At 45.9% G+C, this 2,937-nt stretch overlaps 1 protein-coding gene across 1 annotated transcript in view; it reads left to right on the top strand.

The window, feature by feature from the left end:
* OXA1L (OXA1L mitochondrial inner membrane protein) overlaps positions 1-2,483 on the top strand; it is an 11,638-nt gene extending 9,155 nt beyond the window's left edge. The window contains exons 7-8 of the mRNA XM_057388326.1: positions 402-506; positions 2,130-2,483. Coding sequence (XP_057244309.1) covers positions 402-506; positions 2,130-2,468 — 444 coding nt within the window. The 3' untranslated portion in view covers positions 2,469-2,483. The remainder of the gene's footprint in view (positions 1-401; positions 507-2,129) is intronic.
* Positions 2,484-2,937: the final 454 nt, after the last annotated feature.

Below are 2,937 nucleotides of genomic sequence, written 5' to 3'. Positions count from 1 at the left end.
GGTAAAAATGGGAATTTTTTCTAAAAGTTGGGAAAAAATCAGGAATTTGGGGTAAAAAATGGGATTTTTGGTCAAAAATGGGAAATTTTGGGTTAGACGTTGGGAATTTAGAGGAAAAATGGAATTTTTTTGAGAAAAAATTGGAAATTTGGGGTAAAAAATGGGAATTTTTGGTAAAAAGGGGAAAAATGGGAAATTTGGGGTAAAAAATTGGGAAATTTTGGGTAAAAAATGTAAAATTTGGGCAAACAATTGAAATTTGGGTAAAAAAATGGAGATTTTTGGATTAAAAAGGGAATTTTGGGTTAAAAAATGGAGATTTTGTGGTGTTTTGCCTAAAGGGGGCGTGGTTTTCCTATGCAAATGAGGTCCGGCACTAATTTGCATTTCCCCGCCCACAGCTGGGGGCGGAGACGGGCGTGGCCGCGCCGGGGGCGGGGCCTGTGCGGCAAATCCTGAGGCTCCTCCCACTCGTGTTCCTGCCCTTCATCTTCCACTTCCCCACCGTGAGTCGGGGGCGGGGCTAAAACAAGGGGCGGGGCTTTAAAAAGTGGGTGGGATTTCAAAAAGGGGTGGGGTTTGTGGGAAAAGGGGGCGTGGTCATGTTTAAATGAGGTGCTGTTGCTTTAAAAAGAGGCGTGGTCACTTTAAGGGGGCGTGGTCAGTTAAAAGTTGGTCTCTGTTTCTTTAAAAATGGGTGTGGTCGCTTTAAAGTGGGGTGTGGTCACTTTAAAAGGGTGTGGTCACTTTAAGGGGCGTGGTTTGTGAAAAGGGGCGTGGTCAGTTAAAAAGGTCACTGTCGCTTTAAAAAGGGGCGTGGGTTGTGAGAAAGGGGCGTGGTCAGTTTAAAATTGGTCACTGTCGCTTTAAAAAGGGGCGGGGTTTGAGAAAAGGGGCGTGGCCAGGTTTAAATGAAGTACTGTCACTTTAAAAAGGGGGCGTGGTCACTTTAAGGGGGCGTGGTCAGTTGAAATTTAGTCTCTGTTTCTTTAAAAAAGGGGCGTGGTCACTAAAGTGGGGCGGGGTCACTTTACAAATGGGTGTGGCCATATTTAAATGAGCTCCTGTCACTTTAAAAGGGGTAGTGGTCACTTTAAGGGGGTGTGGTCACTTTAAAAGGGGCGTGGTTTGTGGAAAAGGGGCATGGCCAGGTTTAAATGAGGCTCTGTTGCTTTTAAAGGGGGCGTGGTCACTTTAAAGGGGCGTAGTTTGTAAAAAAAGGGCGTGGCCAGGTTTAAATAAGTACTGTCACTTTAAAAGGGGGCGTGGTCACTTTAAGGGGGTGTGGGATGCTAAAAGGGGCGTGGTCAGTTCAAAATTGGTTACTGTCACTTTAAAAGGGGGCGGGGGTTGATGAAAAAGGGGCGTGGTCAGTTTAAAAATGGTCACTGATTCTTTAAAAAGGGGCGGGGACATATTTAAATGAGCTTCTGTCACTTTTAAAGGGGTGTGGCTTGTGAAAAAGGGGCGTGGCCATGTTTAAATGAGGTACTGTCACTTTAAAAAGGGGCGTGGTCACTTAAGGGGGCGTGGTCAGTTTTAAATCGGCACTGCTGCTTTAAAAGGGGGCGGGGTTTGTGAAAAGGGGCGTGGCTATGTTTAAAATTTGTCAGTTGTTTTTAAAAGGGGCATGGTCACTTTAAAAGGGGGCGTGGTAACAGAAAGGGGGTGTGGTCACTTTAAAAAGGGGCGTGGTCACTTTAAAAGAGGTGGGCTTTGTTAAAAGGGGGCGGGGTTTGTGGAAAAGGGGCGTGGTCAGTTTAAAATTGGTCACTGTCGCTTTAAAAAGGGGGCGTGGTCGCTTTAAAAGGGGTGTGGTTTGTGAAAAAGGGGCGTGGCCAGATTTAAATGAGGTGCTGTCACTTTAAAAAGGGGTGTGGTCACTTTTGTGGGGCGTGGTTCCTGAAAAAGGGGCGTGGCCATGTTTAAAATAGGTCACTATTGCTTTAAAAAGGGGCGGGGTTTGATGAAAAAGGGGTGTGGTCACTTTAAAAGGGGCGTGGTTTGTGAAAAAGGGGCGTGGCCAGGTTTAAAATTGGTCACTGTCGCTTTAAATCGTGAAAAATGGGTGGGGATCGCTTTAAAAGGGGGCGTGGCTTTCCCCGCGCTAAGCCCCGCCCCTTTTGCAGGCGGTGTTCACCTATTGGCTGACGTCGAACAGCTTCAGCCTATTGCAGACCGGGCTGCTCCGAGTCCCCGCCCTCCGCGCCAAACTGGGCGTGGCCCCGCCCCCGACTCCGCCCCCGGCCCCGCCCACCGGCCCCGCCCCCGCCCGGGGAAAGGCGGGAATCCTGAGGCGGCTGAAGGAGGGTGAGGAAAAAATGGGGAAAAATGGGGAAAAATGGGAAATTTTGGGAAAATTTTGGGATTTTTTTTGGAATTTCAGGAAAATTTGGGGAATTTGGGGGGAATTTTGGAAAATTTGCAGAAAAATTTGGGGTTTTGGGGGAAAAATTCCGGAAATTTGAGGGAAAAAATTGGGATTTTGGGGGAAAACTTGGGGTTTTCTGAGGAGAATTTGAGGGAATTTTGCGTTTTTTTGGGAAAATTTTGGATTTTTGGGGTTTGGGGACGAAAATTGGTAATTTTGGGGAAAAAATATTGGATTTTTGGAAGGGAAAATTGGGATTTTGGAGGGAAATTTGGGGTTTTTTTGGTGTGCTTTGTAGAGATTTTGGGGTTTTTCGAGGGGAGTTTTGGGAAAAAATGGGAATTTTGGGAAAATTTTGGGATTTTTGTGGGAATTTTGGGGTTTGGGGATAAAAATGGGGGAAATTTGGGAATTTTTGAGGAGAAATTTGGGAATTTTGGGGGGAAAAATTGGGATTTTTAAGGGAAATTTGGGGTTTTTTTGGTGTTTTGAGGGAATTTTTGGGGTTTTCTGAGGGGAATTTTGGGGAAAATTTTTGGATTTTTAAGAAATTTTGGGGTTTGGGG

This window comes from Malurus melanocephalus, unplaced genomic scaffold, assembly GCF_030028575.1.
Source record: "Malurus melanocephalus ecotype Western Australia unplaced genomic scaffold, MMel_1.1 scaffold_1797, whole genome shotgun sequence".
In the NCBI taxonomy this organism is placed as follows: Eukaryota; Metazoa; Chordata; class Aves; order Passeriformes; family Maluridae; genus Malurus; species Malurus melanocephalus.
Note: the sequence above shows the minus strand (reverse complement) of the source record. Positions and strands in the feature narration are given on the sequence as shown.